The 15,880-nt window shown below is 40.8% G+C and overlaps 1 protein-coding gene and 1 non-coding gene across 2 annotated transcripts in view; both read right to left on the bottom strand.

The window, feature by feature from the left end:
* Positions 1-15,880, bottom strand: part of GNPTAB (N-acetylglucosamine-1-phosphate transferase subunits alpha and beta) — an 87,044-nt gene that overhangs the window by 21,014 nt on the left and 50,150 nt on the right. The window contains exons 6-12 of the mRNA XM_032168881.1: positions 15,151-15,215; positions 14,746-14,880; positions 5,661-5,822; positions 5,071-5,250; positions 4,686-4,856; positions 2,686-2,809; positions 727-930 (exon numbers count right to left, since the gene is read on the bottom strand). Of these exons, the coding sequence (XP_032024772.1) occupies positions 727-930; positions 2,686-2,809; positions 4,686-4,856; positions 5,071-5,250; positions 5,661-5,822; positions 14,746-14,880; positions 15,151-15,215 (1,041 nt within the window). The remainder of the gene's footprint in view (positions 1-726; positions 931-2,685; positions 2,810-4,685; positions 4,857-5,070; positions 5,251-5,660; positions 5,823-14,745; positions 14,881-15,150; positions 15,216-15,880) is intronic.
* On the bottom strand, positions 53-156 carry LOC116479743 (U6 spliceosomal RNA). The gene has a single exon (XR_004251061.1). It is a non-coding gene; the product is annotated as a U6 spliceosomal RNA (small nuclear RNA).

The raw sequence follows: 15,880 nt of genomic DNA, 5'->3' as shown, positions 1-15,880 counted from the left end.
TCTGTTTTCCTTTAACTCTTTGAGTCTGAGTTTTCACTTTCTTTAAAAAAAAAATAATAGGGAATGCATCATGAATTTGCATGTCATCCTTGTGCAGGGGCCATGCTAATGCCTAAACTGTTCTAATTTTAGTATATGTGCTGCTGAAGTAAGCACTGAGTTTTCACTTTCTAAGAGAGACTTTAATTTCAAAATAATCAGACATCCTAATACAACAGTTACTGGTATAGGGCTCATTTCACTATCTGAGGCGGTCACAATAATTACTGTGAAATAGTGATCCTGACTCACTATAGAGATATGGCATGATTCTTAACAATAAATTACAATAATCAATTTCCATCTTTTTATCCATTTGAAAAAAACTTTCTGCCAAAACAAACTCCATTAATACGCTATCAACAAAATCCAGTATTTGAACCATCTTTATTTAACGAATTATTGATATCCTTTTTTGTTTCCAAATTAAAACTTCACCACCTATCTTCAGCTAAGGTAAATCTGCTTGGTCCAAACAAAACAAAACACCAGACTGCAACAATAACAGAAAAAGATCCTCTTTAGTGATTTATGTTGTTCTCTTACTTTTAAAACTAGTTTGAATGCAAGGCTGGAAAAGGGATACACAGAGAATCATATTTTAAATAACAAAAGCCATTCAAAACTCTCTCTACCTGTCAAGGATTTTTTATCCTCCCATTCTTGTTTGTTTGGCAGTAAACATACCTTGCCCACAGTCGCCAGCATCAAACCCACAGGACAAGACATTGCACGCTTGGTCACAGAACTTATCAGCGAGCCAGGAATTCGCACATCCCTGATTACAGTAAGAGACACTGTTTATTCCTCCACCAAACTGCCAGGGCTGTCCAACTCCAATACTCCCAGTACCTCCACCTCCTGCAATATAGCGACTCCCTCCACTGTTACCTGTAGAGCGGAGGAAGAAGAGGGATTCTTGCTGTAATTACAATTTTGAAAGACAGTTCTGGACTGGGCGCGGTGGCTCATGCCTGTAATCTCAACACTTTGGGAGGCAGAGGTGGCTGGATCACCTGAGGTCAGGAGTTTGAGACCAGCCTGGCCAACAGGGTAAGACCCCATCTCTGCTAAAAACACAAAAATTAGCTGGGAGGGATGGTGGGCGCCTGTAATCCCAACTACTCGGGAGGCTGAGGCAGGAGAATTGCTTGAACCCAGGAGGCGGAGATTGCATTGGGCCAAGATTACGACACTGCACTCCAGCCTGGGCAACAAGAGTGAAACTCCGTCTCAAAAAACAAACAAAAAACGGAAAAGACAGTTCCTTATTTCATATTAATGTTTTCAAGGTTGATGTGTAGTTTTAGTCAGAAAAGGTTCACCTCATGCTTTAGTAGAAGATCTCATATACATTAAGAAGAAAATAAACTTAAAAGGGAGTTACTTGACAGAAGCGTGATGAACAGGCCTTGGCATTTTGTAGCTGTGCAACCTACAAGTACAGACCTTACATTTGCTCAAGGGGCACGTGCTGACAGAAATGGAGGAGCACGAAAACAAAAAGAGATTATTCCAAAGACTGTGACTATCAGAATTGCCAAAAACATGTCCAAACGTGGGTATCATGTTTGATACCTCTTGTTATCAAATGCTAATGTTCCAGTAGAGACTGACTTCTCTGGTCTACACAGATCTGCTTTGCACATCTGTATTCTCTCTCCGCAGCTAAAGCGCATCTGACATATCTGACTGAAATACAACTTGAAGCTTTGTTTTCTCCAATATTCAAACATTTCCAAATCCGTTTCTTCATATGGAAATGGGGATGATAACATTTGTGTACATACTTACTGTCTCTCAGGTAACAAACAAAATTCAAGTGAATATAATGAATAATGCTCTATAAATTTAATGCTTTATAAATTGAAAGGCAGTAAGTAAATATAACAAATTGCTATTATCAACAAGTCAAAATATAACTATGTGAGGGAGAGGTAAAAGCTGCTGAGGAGAGAAAATACTTATTTCTTTTGCAACTCTTTAGTAATTCTGTGACCTATCACAATCTGCTGCTGAAAGCTACCAGCAGTGAGCTCCTATAAGAACCAGTTAGAGTGATTCTTGCTCTTGGATTTATATAACTAAGTGTATTCCAGATTTTCATATTTTAAATAAGAAGACATTTTCAAGTGTATTTTCTCTTGTTCAATGCCCTCAACAATGAATAAACTGGGCCACATGGGAGCACTAATTACCACCTCCAAAGAGTCCATTGATTACTGATTTTTTTTGTTTGTTTGTTTTGAGAGAGGCTGTCACTCTGCCACCCAGGTTAGAGTACAATGGTGCAATCACAGCTCACAGCAGCCTCTAACTCCTAGGCTCAAATGATCCTCCTGCCTTAGCCTCCCAAGTAGCTAGGACTACAGGTGTGCACCACCACACTTGGCTAATTTTTTTTTATAGAGATGGGGTCTTACGATGTTGCCCAGGCTGGTCTTGAACTCCTGACCTCAAGCAATTCTCCCAGCTCAGCTTTGCAAAGCACTGGATTATTATAAACATGAGCCACCATGCCCAGCATTACTGATTCTTTATTAATGCATAAAGAATGTTTGGTTTAGTCTATAGCACATGTTCAATAATAATTAAGAAGAATATATTCCATAAAAATGAACGAATTACAGTTTAACACATCCTTACCAGAGCAATCCCCACCATCCCAATCGCAGGCTGAATTATTACAAGCCTTGTCACAATAGCCATCTTTAATCCAGGAACCTGGGCAGCCCTCAGCACAGTTTGGCACAGGCCATGTCAAATAAACCTACAATAAAACCAAAGAGAAAATAAAATGACTTTTGGCTTCTGATACGTTTTATTCTTGAGTTAAGATTCCCTTTATAAAAAGAAATTAAGTCTCTAGAAAGATTAAAATTTTCAAAGGGCTGAGTGTTCACACTCACGAGTGCTTTAAGTTTGCCTGTACCTATAGTCATTGTTTAGATCCTGCTGCATTGACCGTTCTTACTGAGCATATTTACTTTTTTTCCATTACTCAAGGAAAGCAGACAAGGATTCAACTCATGGATTAGTCTCTCACAACATGCTTTGATAATCTACTATGAAATAAAGTAGCACCATGCCAGACTTGACTGCAAGTACCAAAGCATGTCAAAGCTGGTGGGAAATATGCACAGTCACTGCTTTTCTGTAACAACTATCAGTAGCTCATTAGTGTATTTGTGCATAATCTTGTCTCAAGGCTGAGAGATAATATCCTCTATCTTCAGGCTTAAGGCCCTGTGATAAATTAATTGGCACAGCATTCTGAGCTGTGCATTCACCTGCTCTCAGAATGAGTGATGGGGTACATGGTTACTTTTTAAATTTAAAATCATTGAAAAAAAATACACTCCTCTTTAAAAATCTCTGTGCCTTTGCATATTCTAATTGGAATGTCTTTTTTCACCTAAACTAACTCTTACTTGTTCTTCACAGTACATGTCAATTCGGATGGGCTTTCCTCCCTATCCTACCTGATTTAAGCCTCCTATGCTCACACTCCTCAGCACCAAGGCACACCTGTCAGCAGGAAAAGCACCGCACAGTCATTGATCTTGTTTGTCCCCCTGTTAAGCCACAAGCTCAACTTTGAGCCCTACAATCTGATACAGAGGAGACAAGTCAATAGGGGAACAGGCGAATGGGCCTGGTTAGGTAGCATAAACAATAACAGACAAAGTAGTTTTGTGTTATTCGCACTTACAGTTGCAGAGTTTTATAACTTATAAGTTTACGGTGATAAGTCTCTAACTTATCATTGAACCCTTCTAACAACGCTACAAGGGTATTTGTACTTTCCCCACTATGCAGACAGAAAACACAGAGGTAGAGCCACTGCCCAAGGTCATCCTGAAGAGTTGGCCCCAAGTCTGCACTCTTAACCACTTCTCCATCCTACCTCTCAACAAAGTTAGAGTGCAACAGGCTGCCTTAAATGAAATTTCATCTACAGCTTTGAGCACTAACTTGAGTTAACTTTCTATTTTGACCATTTTGCTGACATTCTAACCATGACTTTCTGTTTCACAGTGATTTTGCCTTTTCTGCTATCGTAGTAGAACATTTAGATGGTTGGGAAAAAGTGTGGGTCCTGAGTGTCTAAGAATGTAGGAAAGCAAATTTCTAATTGTAGTGTTCTCCCTTCTTAATTGTTGACTTCTGAGCTTAGCACTCAAAAATGATTATTTGATCTCATATATATATATATTTTTTTTTATTTTATTTTTCAAGATCAGGTTCTCACTCTGTCACCCAAGCTGGGGTGCAGTGGCACAATCACAGCTCACTGCAGCCTCAGCATTCAGGCTAAAGCAATCTTCCCATCTTGGCCAGTGACCCCCTACACCCCCCACGGCCCCCCGACACCCAAGTAGCTGGGACTACATGAGTATTCCACCGGGCCCAGATACTTGTTTTATTTTTTGTAAAGACAGGGGTCTCACTATGCTTCCCAAGCTGGTCTCAAACTCCTAGGGTCAAGTGATCCACCCACCTCCGCCTCCCAAAGTACTGGGATTACAGGTGTGAGCCACCATGTCTGGCCTGTTTGATATTTGACTACAGTAGTATGTGCACTGATTTTCTGATTTGCTAAGTGACTTCCACGCTAGATATCCCCCCTCCTCTTAGGCACTCACCTTCTGGCCTTTGGAGTGACTGTAAAAATCGTCTGGCCAGACATCCTTCCCAAACATGACATCATCATTTAGGTAAATAAACTTCTGGGACAGCCCTTCGATGCGATGAATGTGACTTTCAATAGCAGGTGAACTAAAGGTAGGCAAGTGGCTCAAATTTCGAAAAACATCCTTTTAACAAAAACAAACAAAAAAAGAGAGTGAATGAGAGCTGTTTGGGTTTGGTTTAGTTTTTGAAAGGAAGGAAGGGAAGGCAATGAAGAGCTAAAGAAAGGCAGAAATGGAGGTAGAAGGGTAAAGAGAATGAAATTATGGAAATCCCTGTACCACACTAAAAGAGCAGAATTAGAAATCACAGTCTCGTAATTTTTAGAAAGTCCTGTACCTGGTGTGTTACTATGGTCACTCGAGGATTGTCAAGGTTCAGCCAGGATGGAATCTGCCCATTGGTGACAATGAAAATATTCCGAACCCATGGTGCGTGCCTCTCGATAGATCGCAATGAGTACCTCAGTTCTTCGTTATCTTCAAAACGACTGGCAGAGATGTCTTCATCCTGCTTAGACTGAGAAAAACACTTGGCATATGAAGATGTGAAATACCCCTTAAGTCATACCTCCTCCTCTTTGTCCTTTCCTTCTGCCCATCTGCTCTCAAGGTGCTCTGGCAGACTTTTAAAGATGGAGTCCTAATTTTAAACATTACAAAAAATGCAAAAGATTCAGTATATATATTTTTAAACCCAAAATTCAAAGAGACAGCATTTCTCTAACACACTTTATAAAGAAGGTTCTTGGATCTGATTCTAGGTCACTTCAGTTAATACCAAACCAATGGCAGTGACTGGAAAATTAGAAAAATTCCAGTCAACTCACCTCTCTGTAAGTCCCCTTCCCTCTTCTAATATAGTAACTTACACATTTTTAACATCTTAACCCTTGATTTGGGCTGTAAAAGCTTCTGTGCATCCCTTACCTGGCTGATGGCACTCAGATCCCATAATAAATATGCAGGACTTATGGTCAGTTCTTTTCCATCAATGGTCATGTTCTTCTTAGTTTGCTTATTCAACTCTTGAAAATCCTTGGGGTTATTCAGTTTTAGAAGCGCTACACTGGCCTCTGAATACAACTGCAACTATCAAATAACAAGAGGATTACACATGAAAAGACTGAATCTCAAGGATGAAGCACCTTTAAATTCCCAGTCTGCCCTTTAATCTTTCCTTTTTTTTTTTTTTTCTGAGACAGAGTCTCGCTCTCGCTCTGTCGCCGGGCTGGGCTGGAGTGCAGTGGCGCGATCTCTGCTCACCTCAATCTCCACCTCCCGGGTTCAAGCGATTCTCTTGCCTCAGCCTCCCGAGTAGCTGGGACTACAGGACTGCATCACCAAGCCCGGCAAATTTTTGTATTTTTAGTAGAGACAGGGTTTCGCCATGTTGGCCAGGCTGGTCTCCAACTCCTGACCTCAGGTGATCCACCTGCCTTGGCCTCCCAAAGTGCTGGGATTACAGGCATGAGCCACTGCAACCGGTCTGATCTTTAATCTTGAAATGGTAAGACAATATCAAAACATTAACAAAAAGACCTACACAGACCAGATGCATTTCCCAAATGAATGTTAACAAAACAGGCATCTAAAAACAAGGAGTGGTAAAGGCAGTGGCAAACTGGACACCTCAGAGCCATCTGAAAGCTGCAACCACTCAATGGCACCAAGTGCTGCCAGATCTCCTGAGAGGCAAGAATCCCCAACTGTTGTATGAAATCTCCCCAATTTTTCAATGTTGGCTCAAATGATTTTTGACTTCTTTGCAAGTACGCCTGCTGGCCAACAGTCCTGTGACTTTTCTTCTAGAATATTACCAATCTGCTTATATTGGGCAAAAAACCTGCAATGTAATTAACCTTGCTGGAATTGGTGACAAGCACATCTGCTAGTGGGGTGTCTGAACAGCTTTTGTGCCACATGCCTGGGAGAAGCATATTCGGCAGGACTGCCTGAAGTGCTTCCATGGGAAAACTACCTTTTGGGGCAAAGCTTTTGGGGCAATCATAAATCTAAGAGCGAACATCACAAACATCAAGTTCTACAAACAGGCTTTGCCACCCCTACCAAAGTCCACACCACTCTTTATCTGTTTTCTGTTCTGACTCTGTATCACACAACTTCCTATGAAGAGGCTTTCATCACTCAGGAAAAGGGGAGAGGCCTGAAAACCACAAATGTAGGACAGTAAAATCCTTCTGCTGAACTAGTACTTCTAAAAGAGCTTATGGTCTTCTCAATCTATAAAACAGAAGCAAACACAAATTATTATGAGCTTATTCTGAGCTCTTCTATTTGCTGCATGACTATTCTTAGCTCATTTTCTAAGCAGTTTCCTGAGTGTATGTAGTCCAAAACACCAGAGGTGAGAGTTAGAAATTTCATTTATATCTTTTCCCCTTATTATGTAGGCCATTAACTGTTCTCACAGATTAGGTGCAGGTGCATGTGTGAGCACCTGCAGATGCATGTAACTGTCTTCCTGACTCATCACTTTTACCTCTTTTACTTAGTGAGTGCCTGGCACATATCTAGCACTCACTAAGTTGGTTCTCACTGAGTCACCATCTTGCCTCGGCATATGTGCTGGGTATTGGGAGGCAGGCCACACAGGGGGATTAGTAGTCTGCCTGGGTCCCTGTCCACCCTCTGGCCTCTCTTGTTCCTTTCCTCCCTCTCACAGCACCCCAAAGCATTTCTGAGGGCTCCCTGGAGAGAAAAAGTCACTATTCTAGAATAATTTATTTACTTACTTTTATTTCTATTTTTTGAGATGGAGTCTGAATCTGTCGCCCAGGCTGGAGTGCAGTGATGTGATCTCGGCTCACTGCAACCTCCATCTCCCGGGTTCAAGTGATTCTCCTGCCTCAGCCTCCCGAATAGCTGGGATTACAGGCAAGCACCACCATGCCCAGCTAATTTTTTTTGTATTTTTAGTAGAGGCAGGATTTTCATCACATTGGCCAGGCTGGTCTCCTGACATACAATCTGCCCGCCTCAGCCTCCCAAAGTGCTGGGATTACAGGCGTGAGCCACTGGGCATGACCTCCATCTCCCATTTCTTGAGGGGCATCAGTGTCTGGTTCAATCACAGCTTCATTATCAATTTCTAGATCACTTTCCTCACTTGATAGTTCGTCTGTGCTTATGTTTTCCTCCACCTTCTTACTACCTGTTTTTAATTCCTTGATATTTTCTTCTGATTTATAATAGCTTTCTGAGTAGTACATGGTACTTCACCCCCCATGCTCTCCACCTGCTCCCTCAGGAAGCACATTTCCTCAGTTTGCAGAATGCTCGGATCCTGCTTATACATTTTCACGAAGTCTCGAAGCTTATTCACTTTGCGAAGGTCCAGGGTCGGAAGGCAGTGGGCGAAGCTGAGGGGCTGCAGGCCAGTTTCAGACTCAGGCGCTGGCTTGGCGTAACCTCGAAGAAGAGGTGTGTCTAGTTTAATTTCATAACTTGTGCTGGCTCTTTGTTTGATAAGAAGGTATATCACTAAAACTATTCTTTTATTAGCAGCCTTGCCTAGGGTTGGTTTCTAATTATATATGCATAAAAGAGCAAGAAGAGGCTTTTCTATAGTAAGTATACAATAATTTGGAAAGAAATGAAAATTAATGAGGTTAAGGTAATACTTAGATGTATGAGAAAGATTTTCTGCCACTGTAAAAAGGGTGGGGAAGTACCCTCTGACAGCCACTAGGTGGCACCCCAATCCTAGACATCATCATTACTTTTGTCAGAAGAGAGAAGGTAGTGGGAAGAGCAGTTGTAGTTTGTGCCTAAGGCTGGAGTTCGTGGCTTGGGCAATTGTGGGCAACTGCCTCCATAAATGGCATCTTACTTTAAATTTTAAGTTTACATAAATTATAGGTTTCTGCAAAAGGGAACAACTTCTACACCCACTCCCTATAGACCCACAGTGAACAACATGTAGCATGACTAAGAAATAAAGCTTTGTTGTTTTTAGCCATTGAGATTCCTGAATGTTTGTTCTAGCAGCATCATCTAGAATAACATGACTGATACACCTGGTACTTGTAGGAGTATGAGGCAAGGGAAGACAGACAGAGGGAGAACTAAATGGTGGTTGAGGCCAGGGCCTGGGTAGGCTACAACGACTGAGCAACTGGTGGATCAATTTGAGTCAACGAAAGACAATATAGATGACGGTCAGGAGAAGCAGTGTTGTAGAACCCAAGAGAAAAAAATGTTAATTCAGAAAAAAATGTTAATTCTGTTATATTTCTAAAGACAACAAGCATCAAAATTAAGGGACAAGAAACAAAATTAAGTGGAATGTGTAATTAGTAGGTCAATAGAGACCAATTTCAATGGCATGACAGTATGGAAACCAGATTTCAAGTGCTTGATACTTCACAGTTAAACTTCTAGATACAATATGGACATATGTATGTATATATTGGAAGCAAATCTAACATTTTACATTTTGTACACTGTATAACATAGGACAGGGATGATAAAACAATCCCAGGAGTATTAAATTCAGTATAATTCAGTATAACTGACCAAGTCACAAGATATAAGAATTGAAAAAACAGTGTAAATAATCTTCGCTTTTAAATTCTATAAATGATTAACTTATCAAGGCAAGATTAGAGTATATTAATATAAAATATATAGAACCACTTTAAAATATTGCTTATTATGAGAATATTAAACAGTTCATTCTACTGTTCTCAGCATTGTAGCCTATATTTAAAAATTGGCTTTAAAAACAATAGTAGCCAACAAATACAGGTAAGTTTGAATGCATGTTTTTAAGTCAAGAAAAATGAGTGCAAAAGAGAAAGTATCCTTTTGAGGCAGACAAAATAGTTGTATTTTAAGATAAGCCTTAGTTAAAAATCATGATACCAAACTGGTCATTTTTCAATGCCAAAAAGAAAGGCTGCGTCAAGTTGTCTAAACAATCACATATCTGCAAAGACTCCTGGAGGATAGAGACTTGGGATGCTGCTAAACATCCTACAATACATAGGACAGTCCCCTAAGGATAGTGGCAACAGGTCTAAACTGTCAATGGTGCAAAGGTGGAGAAAACTTGGTCTAGAAGAACATGCAAATCCAAAATAACAAAGGCTTTCCTATTAGAAGTTATATTCCTAACAACTTTAAAGTGCTTACAAATTCAGAAGCTGTAATCTACTTTCATTTTGGATTAATTTGATTTAAAATCATTAAAAATCTGTTAGGAAAAAAAGCCCACATGTCTGCTAACACCAACTGAAAACCAAATTAGTGCTTTAAGTGATTCAACAATTCAAAGCTATTAGATCTTTTTTTTTTTTTTTTTTTTTTTTTTTGAGACGGAGTCTCACTCCGTCACCAGGCTGGAGTGCAGTGGCACCATCTCAGCTCACTGCAACCTCCACCTCCTGGGTTCAAGCGATTCTCGTGCCTTAGCCTCCCGAGTAGCTGGGATTACAGGCACGCGCCACCACACCCAGCTAATTTTTGTATTTTTAGTAGAGATGGAGTTTCACCATGTTGGCCAGGATGGTCTCAATCTCCTGACCTCATGATCTGCCTGCCTCGGCCTCTCAAAGTGCTGGGATTACAGGCGTGAGCCACTGCGTCCGGCCGCTACTAGATCTTAATATGTCCTGGTAGTTTTCTAAAACTTAATCAGTTTCAGAGTTGGTTGTTTCATCTACTGAAGCTTTTTTATTTTAGAAATAAAACAAAAAAAGAAAAAGGTACCATGCTTTAAAAGAACAAGTGCACACGGTGGTTTCAGAGAATTATCTAAAAGAAAAGGCATTAGTACAAAACTATGACAATTTACTGTGACCTTAGGCCCTGACCAGAGTTTTGAGGGGGGCAGAGTCCATGCAGGACAACATGCTGTTCCCACCCTGCCTGCACAAACCACCTGTTCAGTCTTCAAGAACCCAGCGCAGCCTCTTTCTCTTTGAAAACTTCCCGCATGTCTCTGACTCACACAGACCTTTCCTGTTTCCAACTGCCAACTCTATACACACACGCTGCTTCCAAAATGTGACTATAAATACTTGAGGGCACGGTCTACATCTCCTCCACCTTTTGCACACTCACTCAGCAACTACTATAATTGAAAGAAACCTAGCATGAGAATTCACTTGGCAGCTTTGGGAAGATTTCCCACTTGCTCTAAAATATGTTTAAAAAAGAAGTGAACAAAAGCAAAAATCAAAAAACAAATGCAAAAACCCACCATGAATGAAAATGTCTATGGATACAAAATGATTTAGAGGGATCTGAAAATAAGGACTGATGATCTGATTTATCAAAAGGTGAATTCTGTGTCCATCATACACAAAAATTATACAGATAAATTAGAGAGTAATTAATCAGATCATTGAAGGACCCACCTCAAGGTATCTCAAATTAGAAAGCCTCTTACAGAAAAGACTGATTTATAAGACTACAGTCAAAAGACTTTATGAATTCAAATCCATTATCTTACAAATGAAACTATTTTCAAGTCCCACACTCCTGCCTCAGGAAAAAAAAACAAAAACAAAAAACTTCAGGTTTTGTTCTAAACAGGATGACAAAGGCCTAGTTGTTGTGTATGTACAACAATGTACAAAGACACATTTCTGTGCCCAGAGTGACTCCTATGAATAATCATACTGCTGAAAATGTTTCCCTATATATCCCAAGACATTGCTGCATATGGCTCATTCCTTAAGCAGCCCCCTAAGTGCCAAGTAATCACTAAGGGTAAAAAGGTGAATAGGGCAGTACCTGTCCTGAGACACCCGTGGCCTAGTGAGAATCTATGGGGCAGAGCTGAGCTGAGCCCTAGGTGGCTCCAGGGCCACAGGCCATGGCAAAGGCCTCCTGGGGGAACCTGGGAGGGCAAAGTGGTTCAACAGTTCAAGTCTTGAAGTCCAATGCCTAACAGCCCTCTCCTCTGACATACCACGTACACCCCTAATGCAACACATCTGAAACTGAGTTCTGGGTCTCCTGCCAAAAGACACTTGCTTCTGCCACTGAAGCTCTGAGTGTGGTTAATTCCATCACTTCCATCTTCACCAGAAAGGTCCACCTCCCCTTTCATTCTCCCCTTCCTCCTCCTGAATAGCTTGTAAGTCACCAAGTGATGTTGAGTGTTTCTCTCAGATGCTTCTGGAACCATTTCCATCGTTGGCATCCCACTGCCAAGGAACTTGTTGCATGGGAACGTCTTACTGGGCTATGGCAGCAGCAGCTGAACTGGTTTTCCTACCACACCTTTCCCTGTTATGTTCCTTAGAAGCAGATCAGACTGTGGGTCCTCCCCTGGCCCTCAGGAAAAAATCTAGGCTTCTTAACAGAGACGTTTCTCAACCTGACCTCAACCTGTCTTTACAATCTCATCCTCACCAAAATCCCTGCCTGTGCTAGAAACCATTGCCTTGGTTCCCTGAAAACACCATTTACATTCAGGCCTCCAGTCCTTTTGCTCAGGCTGTTCTCTCTACATAGAATGGTCTCTTCTGCTCCCTTCTCTGCTGGGAAAATGGCTGCTCTGTTTAGGGCCCAGCTAAAATGCTTCTATTATGCAAAGCCTGCCTTGACCCCAAGTACACCTAAAGCCCAGATGTTCTCATGGCACTCTGTATAAACTCTTATTTGGAGCTCATCATACACACAAAAGGTGTTTTGTTTGGTTGGGAACCCAGTGATAGGAAACTTCATTCTCAGAGTACTCATAATGTAATCAGGAAGCAGAGCCTAAGGAAAGCAAGTCACTCGAGGCCTGGACTCCAATGCTGACACTGCTTCTGTTCTTCCTCTTTCTCATTTTCTCTCTAAGTCTCTAAAAATCTTAAGTCCTAGTCCCTGAAGTTGATCACAGGTGTTGGAATTATGAAAACAACCTTCAAAGAACATTATGTGTGATTAGCTTGATGCTCTGAGAGGTGTTGGCCTCCACAAAAACAACTCTGAAAATCCAAATAAATCTCCCACTGGGAGAGTGAACTGTGGAAAGGAGTCTCACCATGCCTGGAGCCTGCTGGTTTTCCTTGTTCAATTCAAGTTGCTACCCCACTCCACCTCGACCTGCTTATACCACACATGCCACCCAAAAATAGTTTGCTGAACTGTCAACCATGACTTGGGAGTGGCATTCTCTGGCAGCACACACCCATCTGCCAGTAGACACATGAGAGCAGTCTGCACTGGTGGGCAGCTGCAGCAGGCCAAGTGATGTGGGATATTCAAACAGAGTGGAGTGTGGAGAAGTGGAATGAACCTTCTTTCTTTTCAGCATTTATTATATTGAAATTATATAAACAGAATCAAGAATGCCATTCTGTCTAAATAAGCAAGTTGAACTGGTGGTCAAAAGTACAGATATACATGTATCTATAATTCTAGAACTAATAACTAGGAAGCCAAGAAGTCAAATAAACACTGGCTGAAATGAAAGTTAATCTATGGTTTTATCTGTCCAAATCAGTACTAAAAATAACTCAGAGGAAGGAGAGATGTATTATCTATTCTAAAACAACTGCAGTTAAGAACAAATTCAACTCTAATATAGCCAGGCATTACAGTATTTCAAAGTACAATAAAGAAAGTCATGAAGGGCAAGGAGCAGTGGCTCATGTCTGTAATCCCAGCACTTTAGGAGGCCGAGGTGACGGGATCACCCAAGGTCAGAAGTTGGAGACCAGCCTGGTCAACATGGCGAAACCCCCTCTCTACTTAAAATACAAAAATTAGCCAGGCATGGTGGTGCATGCCTGTAATCCCAGCTATTTGGAGGCTGAGGCAGGAGAATCATTTGAATCTGGGAGGCAGAGGTCGCAGTGTGCCCCGATCGCACCACTGCACTCCAGCCTGGGTGACGGAGCGAGACTCTCTCTCAAAAAAAAAAATAAAGTTATGAAGAAAAATGTGAAAAAAGTAAAAAATTCGTAAGTGGTTATTCACATTACCATTATATTACAAGGATAATACAATGTATCATAAAACAGTAAAACACTTGGTCTGGGGTAGGGAGAAACAAGTTAAAAGGAATTTGGTTGGGGGGGTGCATACAAAAACATGGTTAAGACTGGAACTAAGTAAAAACTCCTCTCTAGTCACCTCTAATCACAGCTCCCCCATCACTACTCCATCTTCATCCTTTCACCCTCAAAATTGTTAAATGACATACAACAGGAAGAAGAATCAGGTAAGCTAAACCCAGTGGCAGAACTCAAAGAGCATTTCTTTATAAAATCAGGAAAACTAGAGCCTCACAAATTCTGAGACAAGGACTTTATGCTCTCTACTCTAAGAGATGGGACATTCACGATTTACAACCTGAAACACTTCTGACAGAATAGCAGGCATCCTGACGTAAGGTCAAATAGAACACCCATATGGACCATGTCCTAAGTCAATCAGACAAAGGCTCTGAAAACAATACATGTTAAGGAAAAGGCATGTCCCAGGCCAGCCTCCGGAGTCCACCTTAACAAATGGCATCAATGGTCAAGCCTGAAGAGCTAGTAAGTATAAATTTTAAATACATTTGTCCCTCAATTAGCTACTAATGAATGGTTCTCATTAGCAAATGTTCCATGTACCTGAAGCACACTACCTTTATGAGTGAAAGCTCTGGGTAAACAACAGGCTGTGTACATTGATGACGTTTATGACTTCCCCTCATCTCCTCCTCCCATGCTTCCACTGTTCACACCCTAAGTTCCATCCGGGCCTTTGTCTGTTTTGTCTACTGCTGCATCCCCAGCAGCTGTAAGGTCACCTAAGACATTGTAGGAGCTCATCTGTTAAACAAATGAATCCTGCTCTATCCAGGGAACAAGCAAACCAAATAAGACTCTTAGATTTTTGCCCAAATTAAAAGTAAGGAGTGAGGCTCTTCTGGCAGAACAGAATCCCTCTTTGCTTCTTATGTTTATCAGCTAAACTTTGGGGAAAAAATGGACCACAAGAAGAGAATCACACATTAAATGAGAATGTGCCAGGCTAATTGCCCTATTTTCTATGTTCTTACCAGTTTGACTTTAGAGGAAAGACTTTCTGGCAATTTTGTTTTTAGTTGATTTGTTTCCTTGAATGTTGGTGGAAATCCACTCAGGAAAGCCAAATCTTGCATTAGCACTAATCCAGGGACTTCTTTATCTGTTGTCTAAAATAAGGGGAAAAACACAACTCATTTTCCACATCATGAGGCTGGTGAAAACCTACAGTTGAGGAAACTAGTAAAGATCTATTGCATCACAACACAAGCTTCAAAATATGATTTTTAGGATTACGTGAATCAATAGTCATTAATATTAGTAAGCTACCCTTAGATAAAAAAAAAACATTAAAAAGATTCTCAAAGAAAAACAGCTTTATTATTCATATTTTTACTCTAGTCTATTGTAAAAATGCAATTAAATTTAAAATAACATACCAAGTAGCCCCTCCATACTGTCTGTCTGTTGTTTCCTTTAAGCAGTCCAGAGTGGGCATCTTCAACTACAACCAAGAATACAATAAACAAGCACATTTATATAGAATACTTAACTATGGTATCTGGCAGAACATTGTGAAAACATTCTGAGAGCTATTAAAGCAGCATAATATATGGTCAAAAAAAAGGAAGCTGAAAGAGACAAAATTAGCCCATTCAACAAAAGGGGAACAATGTAAATCAGGGTACATTGAAATGTTAAATTTCACAATACCAAAGGTGATTGACATAAAGGGAATGCTTCATGGAAGCAGTCAAATTTAAGCTAGAATGTGAAGAAGGAAATGATAGGATGATAGAAATCACAGATGTATGTGCAAAGACGGGGGATAAAAAAGAATTGTTTGACTAGAGTAAAATATTTGGGAGTGGTGAGTACTAGGAAACAAGGGTAACCAAAGGGGGCCCTTGAACGCCAGGCAGTGGCATGTATGTTAACAGCAGGGGGCTACTATGGATCATGTGGTTCCTTAAGAAGCATAGTTTTTTCATAATGAATCCCTAAAATTAATTGAGTGCTGCTGAATGGAGCATCATAAGTCACGGCAGGGATTGGGGGTGACACAGCCCAACTGGGAGAGAGTTAGTGATGGGGACAAGTGAGATCAGCAAACTCGCTGCTGACATTCAGGGATTGTGGAAAACAGAAGAGAGGTCAGAAAGCTCCAAT

This window comes from Hylobates moloch, unplaced genomic scaffold (genome assembly GCF_009828535.3).
Source record: "Hylobates moloch isolate HMO894 unplaced genomic scaffold, HMol_V3 SCAFFOLD_12, whole genome shotgun sequence".
Classification (NCBI taxonomy): domain Eukaryota; kingdom Metazoa; phylum Chordata; class Mammalia; order Primates; family Hylobatidae; genus Hylobates; species Hylobates moloch.
The sequence above is the reverse complement of the archived record's forward strand: the minus strand, read 5'-3'. Positions and strand labels throughout refer to the sequence as shown.